At 35.3% G+C, this 17,988-nt stretch overlaps 3 protein-coding genes across 5 annotated transcripts; all 3 read right to left on the bottom strand.

The window, feature by feature from the left end:
- Positions 1-740: 740 nt before the first annotated feature.
- LOC143893612 (protein-L-isoaspartate O-methyltransferase domain-containing protein 1) lies at positions 741-5,353 on the bottom strand. Of its 2 annotated transcripts, XM_077399164.1 has the most exons (6): positions 5,060-5,353; positions 4,715-4,832; positions 2,809-3,139; positions 2,612-2,746; positions 2,285-2,536; positions 741-2,190 (listed from the first exon to the last, which is right to left on the bottom strand). In XM_077399164.1, exons 3-6 carry the CDS (start codon positions 3,113-3,115, stop codon positions 1,190-1,192), a joined length of 1,695 nt encoding a protein of 564 aa, XP_077255290.1. In that variant the 5' UTR covers positions 3,116-3,139; positions 4,715-4,832; positions 5,060-5,353; the 3' UTR covers positions 741-1,189. The 2 variants fall into 2 exon arrangements, with proteins under 2 accessions (XP_077255290.1, XP_077255292.1); XM_077399166.1 differs by lacking the exons at positions 4,715-4,832; positions 5,060-5,353 and adding an exon at positions 4,502-4,671.
- Positions 5,354-8,830: 3,477 nt separating this feature from the next.
- Positions 8,831-12,813, bottom strand: LOC143893606 (uncharacterized). Of its 2 annotated transcripts, XM_077399153.1 has the most exons (9): positions 12,587-12,813; positions 12,264-12,299; positions 12,007-12,155; positions 11,456-11,512; positions 11,165-11,224; positions 10,946-11,023; positions 10,599-10,858; positions 10,320-10,509; positions 8,831-9,997 (listed from the first exon to the last, which is right to left on the bottom strand). In XM_077399153.1, the coding sequence occupies exons 3-9, from the start codon at positions 12,098-12,100 to the stop codon at positions 9,861-9,863; spliced, it is 876 nt and encodes a 291-aa protein (XP_077255279.1). In that variant the 5' UTR covers positions 12,101-12,155; positions 12,264-12,299; positions 12,587-12,813; the 3' UTR covers positions 8,831-9,860. The 2 variants fall into 2 exon arrangements, with proteins under 2 accessions (XP_077255279.1, XP_077255280.1); XM_077399154.1 differs by lacking the exon at positions 11,456-11,512 and having other exon boundaries at positions 12,587-12,812.
- Positions 12,814-13,517: 704 nt separating this feature from the next.
- On the bottom strand, positions 13,518-14,758 carry LOC143893617 (52 kDa repressor of the inhibitor of the protein kinase-like). Its single transcript, XM_077399175.1, has 3 exons — positions 14,191-14,758; positions 13,926-14,111; positions 13,518-13,810 (listed from the first exon to the last, which is right to left on the bottom strand). Exons 1-3 carry the CDS (start codon positions 14,307-14,309, stop codon positions 13,774-13,776), a joined length of 342 nt encoding a protein of 113 aa, XP_077255301.1. The 5' UTR covers positions 14,310-14,758; the 3' UTR covers positions 13,518-13,773.
- Between the last annotated feature and the right edge of the window lie 3,230 nt (positions 14,759-17,988).

Raw genomic sequence — 17,988 nt, 5'->3', positions numbered from 1 at the left:
CGATTAAGCTTACTCGGAACTTGATCGATTCAGCCGTTATATAAGATCCGATAATCTCGGATACTTGAAAGTCTCTCCGACTCGCGTGAAGGTACTCGAGGTGTGAGACACTATCGTCACTATCGTGTCTCTTGATGTACATACAATTCTTCACCCTAGCAAACCGCGCGTCGTTACTATAACGGTCTTAAAATGCAGTCTCAACTGAAGCTAGAACAGTACGATCACACATTATTAAATTAATCAATTTAATCACACTAACACAAATCTTTAGAATTTTAGATTATTCAATATGGAAAGTATGGGATATATAGGATATGTTGCGTAAAATAACATCCTGATATGATTCAGTGTGAACAATTCAAATTAATTGGCGCCGTCAATTATAAATTGGGTCTGTTTTCTATTGTTAAACTGGTTGCACTAGTTTAATCTTTTTTACTCCACATTGGAAAACAAACTCTGAACTAACGCAGCCAGTTCAGCAATAGAAAACAGACTCAATGTGGATCACAGCTTCTGATGTCGGCTGTGAACCGATATCGAAAGCATAGTCTGCCAAAGTGGATCGCAGTTTTCTTATTTTTGCGATTCTTTTCTCAATTCCTTAAATTTTTCTTCATCGGTTCTCAGAATGCAATAGCATCGAATTTTAAAAAGTAGTCTTTAAAGAGTAGAGGGTCTCAAGTGACGCACATTTCGTATATAGGAGAGACATCATAAATAAATAAAAGATCATATATATGAAATTACGAGACTTTAATCTTTTTATAAAATCTCATCCCTAGATATCCCAATTATACATATACAATTTTATACCTTGTTTCTATTCGTTACGTTAAAATAACTAGGAGATTGAAAGGAAAGTTGCAGGATGTAGGAACGATAGACTCGACACTGACGAAAAGGTCGTGCGTCAGTGACTCATCGTTATCTGCAGATCGCATAAGTATATCTCGGCGACGGTTAAGTAGCGCCGTTAGATACGAAAGGAGTTCGTTTCGAAAATATCACTCGGAACCCTAGAACACTCGTGCGGTAAGTTACGTAAGAACAAACGTATACGCGAGAGAGAGAGAGAGAGAGAGAGAGAGAGAGAGAGAGAGAAAATCAGCGTAAGATCGTTGCGTGATAAAAAGTTATATGTATATTTTTTTTTTTAAATAAGAATAATAATAACGTGACTCGCTTATAATTTCCGGTTATAATTCATATACAGCTTTATTGAGAAAGGCAACGGTAACTGTTCTATCTTGTCCTTCATGTAAACGGCGAACGCGTTGCTATCGATATAGTGCGCAACGGTTATGTCCTTGCCGGTATTAGAGCCTCTCGACGTGCGGGAGCACGCGTTACCGCCGCACGACTTGTAAATCGCAATCTCCGGCAAATCCACGTCCATCGCGTCGCCCGCGTCCGTGGTGTCGGTTATGTCCGAGTCTGAATGATTGGTATTCGAGCTAGAGCTGCTGTCGTCGTTGCTGAAATTCGCGTCATCCACTATGCCGCTGTCAGTTTTCTCGCGCTTCGCGATCTTCTTGCGTTGCACGAACGCGTTTTCCTGTTCAGCATCGCTGTCGCTGTCGCTGTCGCTCATATTGGAGTACGCGGCTACGCTAGATCTCTCCGCGTCTCGTTTACTTCGCTCCTCTGCTCCGTTGTTGTTGTCGTTCGTGTCTGTGGCGACAGAGGAGCTGTGACCCGCGCTCGTGTCGTCTGTGCTAGTACTCGAAACAGCATTTCTCGCGGCGGATTTCCGTCTCTGCTGGCGTACAGGGAAATCTGTGTTCACACCAATATCACGGGTGCTCTCGTGGGCATGCAAATTCAAAACCCGTTGAGTCTCTTCACTGTCTTCACCGTTCTGATTTGGTTGTATGACCGCTCGTACCAGTTGTAAGCTCGTCGTGATTGCTTCTCCCGGCTGAGCATCGGCGAGATGCGCATTTAGCAAGAAACGCGCCCGTCCAGAAATTTCTTGCTCATCGTCGGTTAAAGCTTCGTCGGATTCCTCAAAAATAGGTATTACGAAACGTCGGAGGGTATGTTGTTGCGCGGTTGATCTCTGCTGTACCGGCAATACAGGCTTCACAGTCTCGAGCTCAGGGTGCTCTAACCAAATATTATGACGTAGATGATGTCGGATCCTACCACGACACAGTTCTTGCAGAGATAAGGGATTGTACTCCGCTGCAACATAGAATTTCAAAAGTGATGTAAATAACTGTCGTAAAATCAATGTTTGAACAAATAAAAAATATATATATTTATGAACTGTACGTACGCAGGTGAAATAAATTGTGTTCCGAGGACGGAGGTATGACTAGAGTCGCGAAAGATACGGGAAGCATTGTGTTCTGCAACCATGAGTTCTCATCCACTCTTTGCATACGTAGCAATTGATCTTTGTAAGGCATTACCAGTATACCGCCAACGCGAACAAATTGCTTGATAAATGCTTCGTGGCTTTCAGGACACGCTGCGCCACAATACACTCTGTCATATTGTTTGCCAGGTATGATGCTAAGACAATTTCCTGTTGGATATATTATTATGTAACATTTGTCATAAATCCATTGTCATCTTGCTAAGATCGAAGAAATTGTCTTACCTTGTATGAACACAGGTTCGCAGAAATCAAACTCATTTAAAGCTAACGACGTTTGCTTGAATTCCTCCAATCTTTCGTACGCATATCTTAAACAATCTTCGTGTAACTCAATACCGTGATTTACACCGTGTCGTTCTGGAAAAGGTACAAAAGATATACATATTCGATATTAATTTTCAAAGCAGCAATTTCCTTACTTATCAACAGTCCCGCCATTGTGCTGAGGTAGCCAGTTCCCGATCCAAGATTCAGGAAGCTTAAACCAGGTTCTAAACTAAGTCCTTCCAACACTTCGCTATATATACAGGGAGCTGATAAATGTATATTTCCATGTTTCCAAGCTAGGTCCTTGTAAGCGCCTTCTCGATAAGCAGACAGAACGTAGTCTGCTCTATCTATAGCTCTAAAAACTTGTTCGACCTTCTTCGTTCTGATATATCCCGAACTCATTAAATTATCCACTAATTCATCGTTGTCTTGCCCACAGCTTACAGCTCCTCCCATGATTATATCTATATATTAAGTATTCTATAACAAATCCACAATAAATATATATCAATTTATTATTATATTATTATGCAAACAATTAGCAAAGAAATAGAAGAACTTAATAGAAAGTTAAATAAAAAATGGCTTGTTTATAAACAAATCTAAACGAAGTTGGAATATTTAAGCTGGAAAGGACTATCTCAAGTGCGGATACAATATTCGTAATATATTCATAGTATTAGGTTACTTGAATTTTTCTTTCCCAAACGTTGATTATTATCTAAATAAAATCTTTTGAATCTTTCTGCAAAACGTCTAACACAAGATTCATACTCTAATAGTCAACGGCGACCTTTGGAGGAAGCGGAATTTCTATATTTCCCTCATTCTTATGATAAGATAAGCATGATCAAATAGCTTGGTATCTTGATTAGTCTTGAACCAGAGATATTGACCTCCTTTTGTTATTTTATGGAAATTATCTTTGAAATAAAGTATTCATAATATTGTTAAGGTCTAAGATCTTTATAGTTTATCAATCCAATTAGGATTAAACTAGACGTGAGTAAAACAATATACGAGCAAAAAGATATTGATATGTACAGGCTTGATTATCCTTGTTTAAATAATATAATTTGCTTCAGCAAAGCAAGTAAATAAATAGAAACTTATTTTTCAAAGTAACAAGTAAGTTATATTTATAAATATATTGACACGTCATATGTATTCTCTCTCTCTCTCTCTCTCTCTCTCTCTCTCTCTCTCTCTCTCTCTCTCTCTCTCTCTCTCTCTCTCTGTATGTGTGTGCGCGTGTATGTGTAAAGGTGAAGTACTATACATGTAATATCGCTTATTTGTTGCCACATGATTCAAAAAACAAAATTTTCTAATAAATACGTTTGAACGTTTTTTAAATATTTAAAACATTAAAATTTTTTAATATTATTTTTAAATGCAATTTTGGTGTAATAACTGATTATAGAGAAACAAAAGTATCTAGCTATATTCTCACCATTCTCAAATAACTCAAAAATGACCATCTTTTAATTATGTTATTGTTGCAGCATAAATAGGTGATATATATGTAAAATCTAGCATATCACTTTTTATATAACATATGCAAGAAAATTATGACACAATCAGAAGTAATTGGTTCTACCTGAAGTAGAATCAAGACACGAGTTATGTTGCAAGATTACGATTCGAATATTTTTTATGATTTATGGCATTTATGCAACACTGATCAGCCCTTGCATTAGTTATTTAGAGTATTTTTCAACAATTAAACGACAATATGGAGATCCAGGCAGAGTTCTCGAGACATTGTCTTAAAAATAACTTGTCGGGTCAAAGTACATATAAAACGTTAATCGCGAATGCGTGAATAATATAAAAACCTACGCGTTAAACCAGGATCGCCGTGTTAATCCGGTTTAATGCTTCACCGATCGTTCAATTCGATTATCCACGACAAGACTCGATGATGCAACAAACGACGTCGCGTGCGCTCTCCACACTTAAAAATAACAAACGGCAATAACCCACCGCGATCTGCGATGTGAAGAAGGTACGCGATACAGACTTATGTTTATTTACGATAACACTGCATCTCACCTCTCACTCTATCTCTATCTCTCTTCCTCTCCTTCTCCCCCTCCGTCGCCGTCTCCGTCTCGTTCTCTCACTCTCACTCTCTCTCTCCTTCTCTTCTCACGTCGAACGACGAGCGGGTCTGCAAACGCAGTTTAATAGATCAACAAAATTACAAACCTCGGAACCTTAGAAGCAGGTTCGAGGATTATTTTAGCCAGCTACACATAATTTCCTAACGGCAGCCAGCGTCGTTAACGCATTACGTTACGTTGGCGAAGCCACGTAACGTTAAAGCTGCGTGACGAGTGACGACACGTCGTAACGCGTCGCGACACTGCCATCGGGAAAGTTACAGACTGGACCTACCAAATGAAAACACAACTTGACGATGACAGCGGATTAGCGCGGAGACGTCGAGCCGTTAAAGCGGAAATATCTGTCCCGGCGCCGTTACTTCGATGGCGACGTCACGCGTCGGCATATTACAATATTGACGACGCGCTCTCGACGTACTGCCACGGTCCGAACTCCACGGCGGCACTTGTGTTTTTTCCCTTTTTTTTTTACAACGCGGAAGAGTTCATCAAGTCCATCAGCTGATACTGCAAAACACGCTGAACACCGATCGACATTCGACGCTCCTACGCCATTGGGCAAAACCATCGACAACATCGCGACGAGATGTTAAAAGCTCTATAAATGTGAGTATTCTCGTTCCGCCATTTTGGATCCAATCATCTGTGAAAACATAACCTTTTCGTAAACGTTAATACGCTTTTCCGAAAAAGTTGAAACCCTTTTTCGCTTCTATTATTGCAATTAATTGCAACGCAGCCAGTCATTTTGGAAGCTCTGAGAATACGAGACCGAAAAACGTGTTGACATTTACGAAAAGGTTATGTTTTCACATATGATTGGATTTAAAATGGCGGAACGAGAATACCTACTTTTTTAGAGCTCATGGGTGCGTTCCTTTTGGGCGCTCACGCGCTGTAAGCATCGCTCTATCTTCGTTTGATATTCGATGTGCAACGAAGATAGAACGATGCTTACAGCAGCTTACAGCGCGTGAGCGCCCAAAAGGAACGCAGCCCTAGCATAACGGACACGAAGCCTTAAAGAATTTTGAACTTTAACGCCCCCAAGCAGATTATCGAGGAAATTTGTCGACGTCGGATTCCAGCTAGTAAAAGCCTCCAAAAGACGTCCCAAAAACGTTTAAAGGTGCCTTTTCATGCTGACGCTCGACGCTCATTTTCAGCGGCAAGAAGGTCGCATGATCACAGTATATACAGTAGCGCAACTCTTCTGTCGGCACCTTTGATGTTAGTGTTGGCCAAAATGGAGTGCGCATGCGCGAAATAAAGCAGTATTTTGTCTCACTTCTCTCTTCGTCATCTCTCTCTTTCCTACTCGTTTATTAGGGTGCGTTCGGGGAGCTCGCTATTAGCGCTATTCGGCACCATGATGGAAGAATACCATCATGGTATTCTTCCATCATGTTCGGCACTATCGGTGTTCGGGGAGCACGCTACCAATCCAACCAACGCCATCGTGACGTCACTGTCGGTAGCGTTTTGACGTCATAATTCGCGCTACCGACGCTCTTGCCAAAGAGGTAGTGCACGAATAGCGTTAAGCGTTGATAGCGTTGGTGGTGTCTCCCCGAACGCATGGTGACCGCATGTATGTATACAATACATACGAATCAGGTTAGGATTGAAGTGCAGTTTTTACCGAATCACACTTTATTTCTGCTCTGTTACGTATATTTTGCATGAAAATCATACATTAATACAATATAAATAATTGTGAACATAAATGCCATCCTGCTAACCGTTGACTTATATTTTTTACTGTTTGCAGCTAACTCGAGAATATTGTTTACTGAAAAAATCTTCAAATTTGCGGTTTTGCTGGTCGAATTTTTCCGGCAAAATATTAACTAGCGTCGTTTTGTGTTCTACTCTTTGCCGAGTCACATTCCTGTATGTTCGAGCGTTAATATTTCTGCTTCCTGTATACTTGTAAGTTTTGTATATGCGACATTTACTACGTTTACGCGAGCGCTACTTTTGTTGCAACTTATAATTTACTCGTTTACGCGGAGTAAATTATCGTAAGTTACTACAAAATCCCGTTTACGCGAAGGAAACGTAGTAATAGTTACTATCATAAACATAATATAAATGCGACATTTCGTTATTCTTAACATGGATTTTTGGTCTATTTGCAGTTGTGTTTATAAGTCATTGAATTACGTTTTATTATTTAAAATTAGTAATAACCAAATCTAAGAAAATGGAAGAAGAAGAAGTAATTGTCGCAGCAGCAGTGCTGGTACTGCGTAATTTAATTTATTCATCTGAAAGTGATGACGCGCGCGAAGAAGAAGTACAAGTAATAAGGAATCCAAGAAGAAAGGTTGCTAGAATTGAAAATTATGTTGAACAAATAATACCAGCATTAACAAGAGAGCAATTTAAAGCTCACTTCAGGTATAATTTACTAATTTTTTTTATACGGAGTTATTTTATGTGTGCATGCGTGTGTGTATGTATTTGTGCGTGCGTGCGTGCGTCGTGCGTGTGTGTGTGTGTGTAACATATATACAAGTCATATTTTGTAATTATTTGTAGTTATGTAATTTTTAATAATGTTACTAAAATAGAAATATTGTATTTATGTATATGCATAATGTGTGATTTCAGGATGGTTCCTGAAACCTGTGCTTATGTTCTATCTTGTATAGAGCACAAACTACAAAGGACAACATTTGGAACACCAATGATTTCTCCACGCACACAGTTCCTTTTGGCATTATGGCGACTCTCTACTCCAGATTCGTTTAGGTAAGTGTTCATATATTGCAATGATAGTGTTCAATAAAATAATTTTAACACTTTTATTTTCATACTGTATGAAGGATTTCATTCTTTATGTATAAATGTCATTGGTGCATAGAAAGCTATTTTTGTCGCAAATGTAACTCTTGTTAAGTTTGCTATGTAATTTTTTACATGCGTTTTTTTATGTTTAGGTCTATTTGTGAACGTTTTAATGCTGGTAGAAGTACTGCACTGTACATAACAAGAAGAGTTGTTAAGGCACTTGTTGACCTTGCACCCGTCATAATTAAATGGCCTACGGGAGAACGAGTACATGAAGTGTGGGAGGGATTTCGAAACACGAGTAGTTTTCCAAAAATAATTGGTGCCATCGATGGAAGCCATATTACCATTCCAGCTCCAAAAAAAAATCCTCATTGTTACATAAATCGAAAAGGTCGTCACTCCATTCAAATTCAGGTATGTTTAGTGTTTTATTCCAATTGTTTGTTATCAAATTTTATGTAATTATATATTTTTTATGTGAATGGCTAAATGTTATCGAAACGTCGGCATAATACTGTTCCAAGATGTGGCCTTTCATACTTACGATATCAAGGAATTGCGAAAATTTAAACTACAATTTCTTTTTTTTTACTGTGTAGGCTATTTGTGACCATAAGTGTCTATTTACTCACTGTTATATTGGACATGTCGGATCTGTCCATGATCAGCGTGTGTTTCGCCAGTCTGAAGTTCAACATTACTTGGGAGATGAAACGAGATTTCCTCAAGATAGCCATTTAGTCGGCGATCAAGCATATAAGCTGCATGAAAATTTACTTGTACCGTATCGAGACAATGGTCACCTAACCGAAAGACAACGAAATTACAACTTTTGTCAATCTTCAGCAAGAATTGCTATAGAAAGAGCATTTGGGATATTGAAAGGAAGATTCCGATGTCTTTTAACCACATTTGCAATGGATCGGGTTGATCTAATCCCTATGCACATTCTTGCGTGTTGCATATTACACAATTTTTGTCTGATGGAGAAGTGATGAATTAGATATTGAAATAAATGTGGACGAAGAAGGCGAAGAAGCAAATGTAGCGGATGAAAATGTTCCTCTTCCTGGAGCAGCTGTTGCCAAAAGAGATCGTATATGCCAAACGTTAAGAATGAGACATGTATAAGTACTTATATATAATATTTGTAAACTTCAGTTACTCTGTTTTCAAAATAAATGGTTTAAATACAAGTTTTATAATATTAAACTATACATACCAATATATACATATATGCCTTTGTAGAATTCGGACAAAGTTAGTCTGCTAAGTATACATAGCTTACCTTTCCATTTCTCATCTAATTTTAAAACGTCAATTGGCTCCCTCACTACACTTGTTACTAGTTTAGTATCTTGCTTCTTTTTCTTTTTGTTTTCTATTGCACTCATGTAAAGTTTAATTTAATACAACTGTTCTACAACCCACTAGAACCACAAATAAATTCATAGAATAATGAGAATACTGATTATAATTGATTCTATATTTTACTTTCATAATTATTACTTCATTTCATATAACATTAATAAAATATCTAACTTATCTGTTTTCTGTCCGGTACATTTACGCACAAGTAAAAAAAATAATTCGTTTTCTTTACAATTATTTTTTTTTTATTAGATATCAATTGCAAATTATACCAGTATACAGTATTGCCTGAAACAAGCATAGTATGCGAAAAATAATATATATGTATCATAATAAACAAAGCGCAATAGTATAAAAAATTTTTTATAATAAAAGACAAGCAACTCAGTGAGCATATTTTATAGAAATATTCGTAGAACGCGACAAGTGTTACATACACATCTGCTTAACAAAGACTCCTTCTGTATTACATATTTCTAAGTCATCAAAATAACTATTATATATTCTTTAAAAATCTCTTTCTTTAATATTGTAACTTTCTTATAAAGCTTTATCTTTACGTATTATATACGTAAAGTAACATATTTGTTGTAATACACATTTCCTACCACATGTATGGTAAGAAATATTAATTACAAGAAATATGTAAACAAACACATAAAAAACAAAACACAAAATTTAAATCTAATTTGTTTTTATATAAATAGTAATGTAGCAAAAAAAAATTAATTAATCAGCGAATGTGTTTGGCCCAAAAGCGTTGGAGATAAAAAAAATTATTAATCAGCGAATGTGTTTGGTCCAAAAGCGTTAAAGACAACTTCGTAGACTATGTATTAACAGGACGTCAGCGATTCCAGGATCGTGTTGTGTCACCATCGTGTGCAGAGTAACGTCGCATTTTAACGTGATAGTCTTTCGAGTAGTTGATCCAACTTGTTCATTATTTTTTCATTTGATTGTAGCCTTTCCTTATGTCTTCTCTCCTTATTTTCTTCCATAGTTTTTTGGTCCATCGTTGCATCACCCTTTCGTTTACCTGCAAATATACATAAAAATATTTTTTTAAGCTGTGCATCTAAAAAATACGTGTCTTTAAAGCTGGTTCTACATTAATCGCAAGTAATTAGTTGCGATTTGAGATTGCCAATGAGCGTTGAGCTTTATGTAATGCGATGCTCATTAATTATCGCAAGTCGCAACCGACTGTTTGCAACTAATGTAGAACTAGCTTTACTATAACTTGGATTAGAGTATTATACATAGTCTACAATGGCCGTAGTAGTAAGCATCGAGTTTTGTATCAAATTACTAAAAGTAATTCTTAATTTCAATCATAATGCAAATGTATGCTGACTTACGAGACACTCTAACATTGGATTTGGAAGATTGATCGTCAGAAGAACTGCAGAAGCTTGTATTTGCTACTACTTCTGTTTCTGTAGCAATAGACAAGCTCGTATTTGCTGCTTTGTGTGTTTCTGCGCCAGTAGACGAAATAGTTGACATTGGTGTTATATACGGCTTTTCACCGAGAAGATTCTCCATCACCTGAACAGTTTATGCACAGTATTATTAACTTTCGTCGAAATAAAAAAGATAGTGTCACTATTTTATACATGTATACATCGTATACTAACATCATAATATTTCCACGTTCGCTTATTATTTCCAGATTTATTGTTGTGATCCTTCACATTCTTGTATATTCTTTTCATAGTATTTACTCTGGTCGTGCATTGTTTGGCTGTTACAATGTATCCTTCGTTGTTTATTACTTCAGCAATTTCTTCCCATGCCTTTTTGTGACTGATTTTACCCGAATACATGGCTCGTTCCCGCTGTCTGTATGCTTCTAATAAAAGCAAAATCGCTTCATGACTCCATCTCGTAAAACCACCTGTTCGGCAAATAAAGATATTTAATATATATTGTATGTATTATGCATGTATAAAAAGATTACAAACAATATCTGAAATTTACTTACCCTCCATCAATTCTTCATTCTCCATTGTGCTTGCATCCTCTTCATTAGTTGTTACTGATGCAAAAGAATCCATTTCTCCTTAAAAAAAAAAAAAAAAACGTTTTTTAAAACATTAATTATATATAAATTATATAGAAATATATAAATATAAATATAATCATATAATAAATTAAACCATTAATTAGGAAGTAATTAAGAAGAAGAACAAATTAAACAAACCTGATGCTTCGATTGAAGAAAACGTATTTGAAACGCAAGGGGTAAGTATATTTTCGATTCCTAAAAAAAATATATAAATAACTTTAAAAAGTTAAGACAAGAAATGTACCAATGTATTAATATTATTATAATTATATACAATAATATATTATAATATTATGTATAATATTTTATTATGTTTTTAGATAAACTAATATGTACATACGTATCATATATAATATTATTTATGTCACATGTGCCAGGATAAAAAAAATTTTTGCCAAGCATACAGATTTGTTATTAATAACTCACCACTACCATACCTCTCATTCCGTGCATAATTAAGTAAATCTGTCCTATAAGCCATATCTAAATGCAAGTAAAAATTAAAATGTATTAAGCAAATAGTGAAAAAAGAGACAAATGTAAACATGTAATAATGAAAAAAAAGGATGAAAGAAATAATTAAAATAATTAGTTATAGGATTATATGACTATTATATGATTATAACAATATTATACATGGAAAAAAAGTGTAGCACAAGAAAAACAATAGCCCTAATATGCATCACAAACAATTAAAACAAAGACTACACAAAGTAAAAAATAGTTCAAGATCCACACGTAGAAGTAAATAAAATAGTTATAAAAATAAGCCAAAAAATTAGTTATAAAGATAAATCTTCAAGTAAACTGTTATTCACCCTTTCTTTCTAACATTTATCAATGCTCTTACTTAATTATGTAACATTCAGTGTCCGTTGTAATAAAAATAAAGCGAAAAAAATAAGTCGAAACTTTGCAACAGTTAAATAAATAAAAGTGTAAATATTGATCTGCTTTATCCAGTACTTTCAACTTACCATTTTGCGCTCTTTTACACTCCTGTGAAGTAAGTAATAATGTAAACGTTTCTTGTGTATCTTCATCATAAATACATAGTTTTACACGATCCATGATCAACAGAAACCGCAATTAGACGCTGATAAACAATATTTCCCGAACGAGTTAGCTGCAAACAGGAAAGGATCTTACTCAACAAGGTTAACTGAATGATTTTTTGTTCACAATTATCCAGATAATATATTTTTTCTATGCCAAACTTAACAATTATACTTACAGAAACCAGAAATATTAACGGACGTATACAGATTAGCTGCAAACAGAAAAGGATCTTACTCAACAAGTACTATACGTTTACGCGAGCGTTACTTCTGTAGTAACTTACGATAATTTACTCGTTTACGCGGAGTAAATTATCGTAAATTATTACTACAAAATCCCGTTTACGCGAAGGAAAATCTCGTTTACGCGAAGGAATTATCATAAGTTACTACAGAAGTAACGCTCGCGTAAACGTAGTAAAGGTTAACTGGATGACTTTTGTTCACAATTATCCAAATAATATATTTTTTCTATGCCAAACTTAACAATTATACTTACAGAAACCAGAAATATTAACGGACGTATACAGATGAATATAGTGGAATGCAGCTCGGCAAACGGCAAGTTCCACCGCGGTTTTTGTTTTGGCGCCTGTGCAACGCACGCTATTTGCTGTTCGGGGAGCTATCGCGCTATTGGCTCCGCGAACAGTCTTGGTAGCGTTTGCGTTGGTAGCGCGGTAGCGAGCTCCCCGAACGCACCCAAGTCCATATTGAGGTTAATTTAATGCAGTTGGCGCGAGATACAACCGTGTCTGTTAGTTTCAATAAAAATTATGCAGAATTATTGTTAACAATGTACAATGTCATGCAATGCGCGCGTAAAAAAATGAAAGAAATTAAAAAATATTAAAAAATATTACATATATAATAGATGAATCTGTTAATGATGCAAAATAATGATATATAAAATACTAATATATGAAATATTATACTAATAATTAATAATATAACAGTATGTTATATAAATAAATAAATAAATAAATATATATATATATATATATTATATTTATTAATATATATATATATATATATATATTATATGATAAAAGTCAGGAATAAATGTAAAATATATAAGTATATAACATATATAATATATAGAATAATTTTCTCGCATAAAAGTATACACACAAAGAAAAAAATTATGTAAACATTTTAAATTAATATAACACTTTTTAGATTAAATGTATACATTTATATATTTTTATAAAATATGTCACATTTTACAATATATTATTTATTAAATATATTATACATTTTGTGTGTGTGTGTGTGTGTGTGTGTGTGTGTGTGTGTGTGTGTGTGTGTGTGTGTGTGTGTGTAGAGTAATAAACTCAATTTTTTAATGATACAATAGTATGTGGTCAATATATATTGATAAAATTTTTACATTTTATTTTATAACATATATGTAGATAAAAATTTTTACAAATAATAAATATATATTATTGAAAACTTTACTGATAATGCTAAGCTATTGCGCAAAAGAAATTGCATTAATAATATTAAAAACTTATTAATATTAAAAACTAAATATATGTATAATTCGCGCATTGTAATACTAATAAAATACATAAACTTCTTCAGCTTTTTGAGTTATGTGTTAATTTAAATTTAATTTTTTTAATATTTTTATAATAAATGCAAAAATAGCTTACATATTATTGTTTTCATTTTCCATTGATACTACATCTGTTGATACTGTAGAAGCTGTAGTACACTGCTGTAAAATAATATATTTTTAATTATTTTATATTACTATCAAAAATATTTTTAAGTATCAAAACTAGATTTTTCCAAATAAAGAGTAATTAAAACTAATATAAATGAAAACTTACTTATTATTGATAAACTCTAAACATCTTGTTGGTACAGCATCTGGATGAAGGCGAGCTCGACTTTTGACGATTTTATACTGATTTTCTTCAAAATGTACATGACACAATCGACAATTGCGGTGAGCATACTCGGGGCCTTTTGGTATTAAATCCAATCTTCTGCATGCTTGAACCCATGCCAACCACCTGTGTATGTCAGAATAATTAATTAAACTACGCAAATAATGAAACAATGATGTAAACAATTATTAAAATAGTATTGTACCTATCATGTTCTTTTGGAAAAAGGAAGAAGTGTCGTTTTTCCACATTTATGGTGCTCATACATCCTGTCACTGCACACCAATAACTTTTTTTTTTAACGCCTTTAATAGTTTTTTCCATTTTCTAATTTTTTCTCGTAGCAAAAAATCTGAAACAAAGCTAAGATCAAAGTGCTTTCAAAGAAAAGGAAACCTGTATAAAATTTATACAGGTTAACTTTCCTTTCTATACTTCCAATACACAAATCACTTCACAATCACTTCACAAATCTCTTCACAATCACACACTTTACAATCACACAATTTACACAATTTTTTTCCGACTTTTATCAAGCCACTCTATAGCTGTCTATAGCACTTTAACGCCTTAGGCATTTAAATGTGCCTCTAAATCCGTTAAAAAAAGAAAGACAGTAATAGCGTTTTTTCTTGGCTGCACTATCGCCCTGCACTGCCCTGCACTACCCAATAGCGTTGCATTAATGTTGCACTAGTGTTGCACTAGTGGGCAATAGTGCAGCCAAGAAAAAACGCTATAAGAAGAAAAGAGACAGAAATAGTGCTTTATTTCGCGCATGCGCAATCCGTTTTGGCCAACACGAAATCAGAGGAGTTATTGCGCTACTGTATATACTGTGGCATGACCACAATTGACGCCGGCGTCAATTGAAAGTCATGAAAAGGAAAACAGCGTCAAAATTTTGGCGTCTTCGCGCTGCTTTGGCTTTGACGCTTAAAGCTGAGAAAATCCAGCTTTCTTTGCTTGACGCTAGCGTCAGCGCAAAATCACGTGATCTCGCGATACGCTGAAACGAGCGTCCCATGAATTCGCACCTTAAAGGTGCGAAATTTTGACGCTGTTTTCCTTTTCATGAATTTCAATTGACGCCGACGTCACGTGTGGTCATAGTCATGCCACCTTCTTGCCGCTGAAAATGAGCGTCGAGCGTCAGCATGAAAAGGCACCTTAAAAGCCCGTATCAGTAAACTACGGATTGGTTGATTGAAATTTGATCAATCAGAGCAAAGTTCATTAAACTTGAGATATATGTATACATACATATTCGAATCTTGAATTCATTTGCAAGAGAAACATAATATTACGTTTACGCGAGCGTTACTTCTGTAGTAACTTACGATATATTACTCGATCGTTTACGCGGAGTAAATTATCGTAAGTTACTACAAAATCCCGTTTACGCGAAGGAATTATCGTAAGTTACTACAGAAGTAAAACGCTCGCGTAAACGTAGTAGTAGTAATATGCGCAAATGTTGTTGTTACAAAAAAGTTGCAAGTCGATTGGCTATCGTATTTTAACCAATCAACTTCCAACGTTTGACTGTTACTACGTTTACGCGAGCGTTACTTCTGTAGTAACTTAGATAATTCGTTCGCGTAAACGGGATTTTCCATCGCGTAAACGGGATTTTGTAGTAACTTACGATAATTTACTCCGCGTAAACAGGTAAATTATCGTAAGTTACTACAGAAGTAACGCTCGCGTAAACGTAGTATAAGACTCTATTAATAAACAGCCGTAAAATGCGCCTGCATGACTATACTAGGCTTCGTATTACATTCATTTTTATGACCCCGTATAAGGAAGCGTCTCGTTTGACCACAGCCACTCACAGCCCCTGGTGCCTGGAGATTTTCCACTGGGCCAGCCAATTCGAAATTTTTATTTTAAATCAGCCAATTGGCGACGTGGTCAATTGGGCTCTACTCACTTCGGCAAATCGACTAATATGTTAATGCTCGATTGCGATTTATATGACGTCATTAATCGTTCTCAGAGCGATTTAATCCGGCCCAGTTGAAAACGCTATAAGTTAAACCAAAATGAAAGTTAATTAATTTACATTGGCAGAAATGCACATGAGAGAGTTATATATTTTAGTAGGTATAAATTTCGTTTCTCATATACTACGTTTACGCGAACGTTACTTTTGTAGTAACTTACGATATATTACTCGTTTACGCGGAGTAAATTATCGTAAGTTACTACAAAATTCTGTTTACGCGAAGGAATTATCGTAAAGTTACTACAGAAGTAACGCTCGCGTAAACGTAGTATGTAGTGTAAAAGATGTATTTTATGACAAAGAGAAATCGATTCGAAAGAGATAAGGTGGTAGTTTCGTCTCCCTTCTGTAATCTAATAAAAGAATATACTTTAATTGTGACGAAGGAAAGTATATATTAATATTCCAAAGTATATGATAGGTGCTTTTTATTTAGCGACACAAGTCGACACAAGCGTTTTGTCTCTTTCCAACATCTAGTGAACAACAAAGGCTATTCCGATATTTACCGTCAGTACTGAAAATCTATAATTTACGTCACTAACGTCACTTATGTACACTATAGATTTTCAGTACTGGCAGTGAATATTGGGACGTAATAGCCAAAGGGAGCTTTCCAGCAAGCGACACAAGTATCGTTTTGTTTTTTTTTGTTATGGTTTCTGCACACAGTAGCCAATGAACTTTTAGTTCTTACGGAAAAGCAACACGTTGATTGGCTACCGCGTCGCTTCTCGCCGCGCGGCAAGCGTTTCCGCGTTCTGTGTGCAGAAGCCATTACTCATTGCCAAAAAAGAAAAATAAATCGACGTTGTGTCGACTTGTGTCGCTTTTGCTGGAAAGCTCCCAAAGATAGAGTGACGCTTGTGTGCTTGTGTTAACTTGTGTCGCTAAATGAAAAGCACCCATCAATTGGCAGAGATAACTAATCTGGAGCAATGTTAAGGCCCCCGCACAATGAAAAATATAAGGAACAAGGAACAGATATTATAGCGATTAGAAATAATAAATCAGGAATAAAGATGATGTAGCATTAATACGCACGGTTTCCGATAGGTTAAAAATAATCTATTGCCTGTGTTATTCCTTATTTCTGTTGCCTGTATTTTTCATCGTGCATCCAACTTTATTCTTGATTCTTTAGCCCTAATCACTAATCTGTTCCTTGTTCCTTATATGTTTTATTGTACGGAGGCCTTTACGGAATTATACTCAAGACAATCAACGCATGCGCAACAATGATAGCTGGGGAATGAGGTAAAAATTACGAAAGTGAGAGAGAGAGAAAATTCACTAGCGTATCTACGTATTTATCAAAATTTAGTAAAATCTGTTCATTTTTGTAATTTTTACTTCGTTTCAAGATACACACAATCGACCTCCAGAACTGCCTATCGACAAATTTTCGATTAATCCCAATGAATATTTATAGTTAAGGCCATTGCACGTAACAAAGTTTTAGTCATAATCGTAAGGCCGTAAGAAAATAAACCAATCACAGTCGATTATTCTCCTTAAGCTCGAAGAATAATCGAGTGTGATTGGTCTATTTTCTTACGGCCCTACGATTATGACTAAAACTTCGTTACGTGCAATGGCCTTTTAGGATAACGCATGAGACTTTCGTGAAATATACAGCATGCTCGATGCGTGCACATCACGCGCGTGACTATCATGCAGATACGTGTGTATGTATATACATATATATACATAGGTGTATATATATATATATATATATATATATATAGCAACACACACAAAGGGCGCTAATATTAATAAATTACTTTACGCTTCTTGCTATTGTTCAAGTCAACGATAAGTCAAATGCATAAGTCGAATGTTCTATTAAACGCATGCCATTGATATTAATATTTCTATTATTTATCGTATTTCTCGCGTGGTTCGCACACAAACGAGAAATTCTCGTCGTTTCATATTCGTGTGACTAATGTAGTTAGTGGTATTTTCCTGATCGAAGTTGTACTACGTCGT

Source organism: Temnothorax americanus, unplaced genomic scaffold (genome assembly GCF_048541705.1).
Source record: "Temnothorax americanus isolate GAGA-0224 unplaced genomic scaffold, ASM4854170v1 Scaffold123, whole genome shotgun sequence".
NCBI lineage: Eukaryota > Metazoa > Arthropoda > Insecta > Hymenoptera > Formicidae > Temnothorax > Temnothorax americanus.
This window is presented reverse-complemented; position numbering and strand designations above follow the sequence as displayed.

Bases quoted from the DNA above. Each gene is read 5' to 3' on its own strand.
- LOC143893617 (XM_077399175.1), bottom strand. From the start codon at position 14,309: ATGGAAAAAACTATTAAAGGCGTTAAAAAAAAAAGTTATTGGTGTGCA. The intron at 14,112-14,190 runs GTACAATACTAT...TGACATACACAG, and splicing joins TTTCCAAAAGAACATGATAG to GTGGTTGGCATGGGTTCAAG. The intron at 13,811-13,925 runs GTAAGTTTTCAT...ATTATTTTACAG, and splicing joins TTAGAGTTTATCAATAATAA to CAGTGTACTACAGCTTCTAC.
- LOC143893612 (XM_077399164.1), bottom strand. From the start codon at position 3,115: ATGGGAGGAGCTGTAAGCTGTGGGCAAGACAACGATGAATTAGTGGAT. The intron at 2,747-2,808 runs GTAAGGAAATTG...TACCTTTTCCAG, and splicing joins AATGGCGGGACTGTTGATAA to AACGACACGGTGTAAATCAC. The intron at 2,537-2,611 runs GTAAGACAATTT...TATATCCAACAG, and splicing joins CGAACCTGTGTTCATACAAG to GAAATTGTCTTAGCATCATA.
- LOC143893606 (XM_077399153.1), bottom strand. From the start codon at position 12,100: ATGGATCGTGTAAAACTATGTATTTATGATGAAGATACACAAGAAACG. The intron at 11,225-11,455 runs GTGAGTTATTAA...TATTTTTTTTAG, and splicing joins GAATGAGAGGTATGGTAGTG to GAATCGAAAATATACTTACC. The intron at 10,859-10,945 runs GTAAGTAAATTT...TTTGCCGAACAG, and splicing joins GAATGAAGAATTGATGGAGG to GTGGTTTTACGAGATGGAGT.